This window comes from Penaeus japonicus, unplaced genomic scaffold, assembly GCF_977035675.1.
Source record: "Penaeus japonicus unplaced genomic scaffold, GWHDUDI00000001_assembly GWHDUDI00000030, whole genome shotgun sequence".
Taxonomy (NCBI): domain Eukaryota; kingdom Metazoa; phylum Arthropoda; class Malacostraca; order Decapoda; family Penaeidae; genus Penaeus; species Penaeus japonicus.
Genome location: NW_028234432.1, coordinates 9,063,288 through 9,065,787, shown reverse-complemented (window position 1 = coordinate 9,065,787; position 2,500 = coordinate 9,063,288). Strand labels below are relative to the sequence as shown.

Below are 2,500 nucleotides of genomic sequence, written 5' to 3'. Positions count from 1 at the left end.
TGCTGAACAAATCGCGTTAGAAAATGTGTTTGGGGACCACGACCACGCTCACCGAACGGAGAGACCAAGCAAAACCCAATAGAAATTGTCGGTAAAATCGCCACTGGTCTCACAGGCGAATAGAGTGAGCGGCCGTCTAAGACCCCAAGTCCTCGCCGCGTGGTAGTGAGTGCCGTTTGTCTGTGTGTGTTGTAAGCTCCCTCTCGGAGAGTTGTGTGACCATTATGTTTGACTGAAGGATACCCGAAGAAGCTTTCCAAGATGTCGAGTACGATGTTGGAGGAGCTGGAGATGAAGGAGCCCACGCCGAGCATCGCACCCAGCCAGTCGGAGGTGAGATGTCTTGTGGTCGGACGCCAATTTCCACGACCCCGTTACCGTTTTCCTGTACCAACCACAGCGTGTAACACGCACTGCACAGCATCAGGGACAGGCTGCAGTGAAGGGACAGGGCGTAGTGGATGCGGCGCTTGTGACATTTGATCATAGTCAATAAATAATGAACAATATATATACATATATATACATACATACATAAGTATATATTTGTGTATATATATATATATATATATATATATATATATATATATATATATATATATATACATTAATATATATATATATATATATATATATATATATATATATATATATATATATATATTTGTGTGTGTGAATGTATGCATTTATCTATACATATACATTTAAATATATGCATTTATGTATAATTGTATGTATATATATATATATATATATATATATATATATATATATATATATATATATATATATATATAATGTGCATGTACATGTATATATGCACTTTGTCATTCACACACACACACACACACACACACACACACACACACACACACACACACACACACACACACACACACACACACACACACACACACACATGTATTTGGCAGTTGGTAGGAGTAGTAAAAATAAGTAACGTAAGAAGCACGTAGCACTCTCGGAAACACCCGTGCCCCCACGTGGATGACACAGATGTTTGTACAAGGCGTAACACTTTACAGGTGAAAACTTAAATTCGCTGCCAGTGCATTTGCAACGAGTGTCACCTCTTGAAGGCCTTAGGTAAATATCGTTAATGTGTTTACCAAGAATATCAAAATATTGAAAGAAACCAACTCTTGTTTGGAACTGTCTTCTCTACCGTATCTGACAAACGTGTTGGGGATACGCAAAGAAAAAAAAGAAAAAAAAAAAAAATTATCTAACCTTGGTTTGTATGGGTGAGCCGAGTTGCTGGTTACTTTATTTATGTTCGATTTCGAACGGCTAAGACATCGTAACAACGGAAGTGGCGTGTGCCTGCGTATATACACATCAGAAGAAAGCTTTGTTGCGTAGATATTAATTTCAGCCGATGAGGTTTATATTAGCCAGCGTGAATTAGGTTAGACCATAACCCCGAATAAATTAGAAACGTTTGAAGTGTCAAGGAAGAAGAGAGACCACCTTGAGATCCTAACTAGGCCCCGTTATAGTGGTTCCTGTCGATTGCTTGGGGCTGATGACGTCATACTCTACCCTAATGTGATCAGTCCAAAGCAACGGCGCCAGTGCTTGAATACACATTCGGGAAATGTATTCGATTGTGTGTGTGTGTTTGTTGTTGTTTGGGTTTGTGCGAGGGAGGAGTGGATGTGTGTGTTCATGTGATGGCATGTGCGTGTTTAGGGGGGTTAGCAATAATAAAGCCAATAATGATGATAACGATAACATCAGTGATATAAACAATGATGAGGCTGTGATGATAATGACATAAGGATGAGGATAAAGACGTAATAGCAATACCTGTAGTAATATTAATAATAGTATTGGTGGCTGTCATACATAATGATCAATAGTGATATTACTACTATCATTTTATTATTCGTAGTATCATCACCTTCATTAATACCATCATCGTAATTCCTAATATAGCCATTGTTATCATTTGCAATTATTATCAACATTACTATTAATATCGCCATTATATCACAGCGAGATCTGATCAGAATTATTAGCAGTATCAATAAAAGAAATGTACTTAATCCTGTTACTTTAATTTACATTATTCTTTTACCGGCATCCCGCACTATTTACTTTTGGCTTGAATTGCATCGTGATTATGACAGAGTAATAGTACTTGAAAAATATTGAATAAAAGTCTATTTCTTTATGGTACGTTTCCATAATGCGTTTCTTTTGAAGTCTAACGCTTTGATTGGCATTGAAATCACTCGATTGTTAAGTGATATCGTACCATTGATAAATACATCTTTAAGTGTTTTCATTGGATTAGATATGGTCAGAATGAAGTTTTTTTTTCTATTGTTTTGTCTTTGTTCTTCAGGTTGACAAATAGATTTGCTCTTTTTTTTATTGTAGTTGACTTACATTTGGTATTTTCTTCGCCCTTTTTTCGCGAAAAGTTTTTACAAGATAGTCAGGATGAATATGATTTTGAGTCCACAAATTAAAGAAT

At 36.6% G+C, this 2,500-nt stretch overlaps 1 protein-coding gene across 1 annotated transcript in view; it reads left to right on the top strand.

Annotated features, from left to right (window-relative positions):
- The first annotated feature begins 132 nt into the window (after positions 1–132).
- Positions 133–2,500, top strand: part of LOC122262973 (venom phosphodiesterase 2) — a 37,900-nt gene continuing 35,532 nt past the window's right edge. Inside the window, exon 1 of the mRNA XM_086554986.1 lies at positions 133–333. Within this exon, the coding sequence (XP_086411112.1) occupies positions 262–333 (72 nt within the window). The 5' untranslated portion in view covers positions 133–261. The remainder of the gene's footprint in view (positions 334–2,500) is intronic.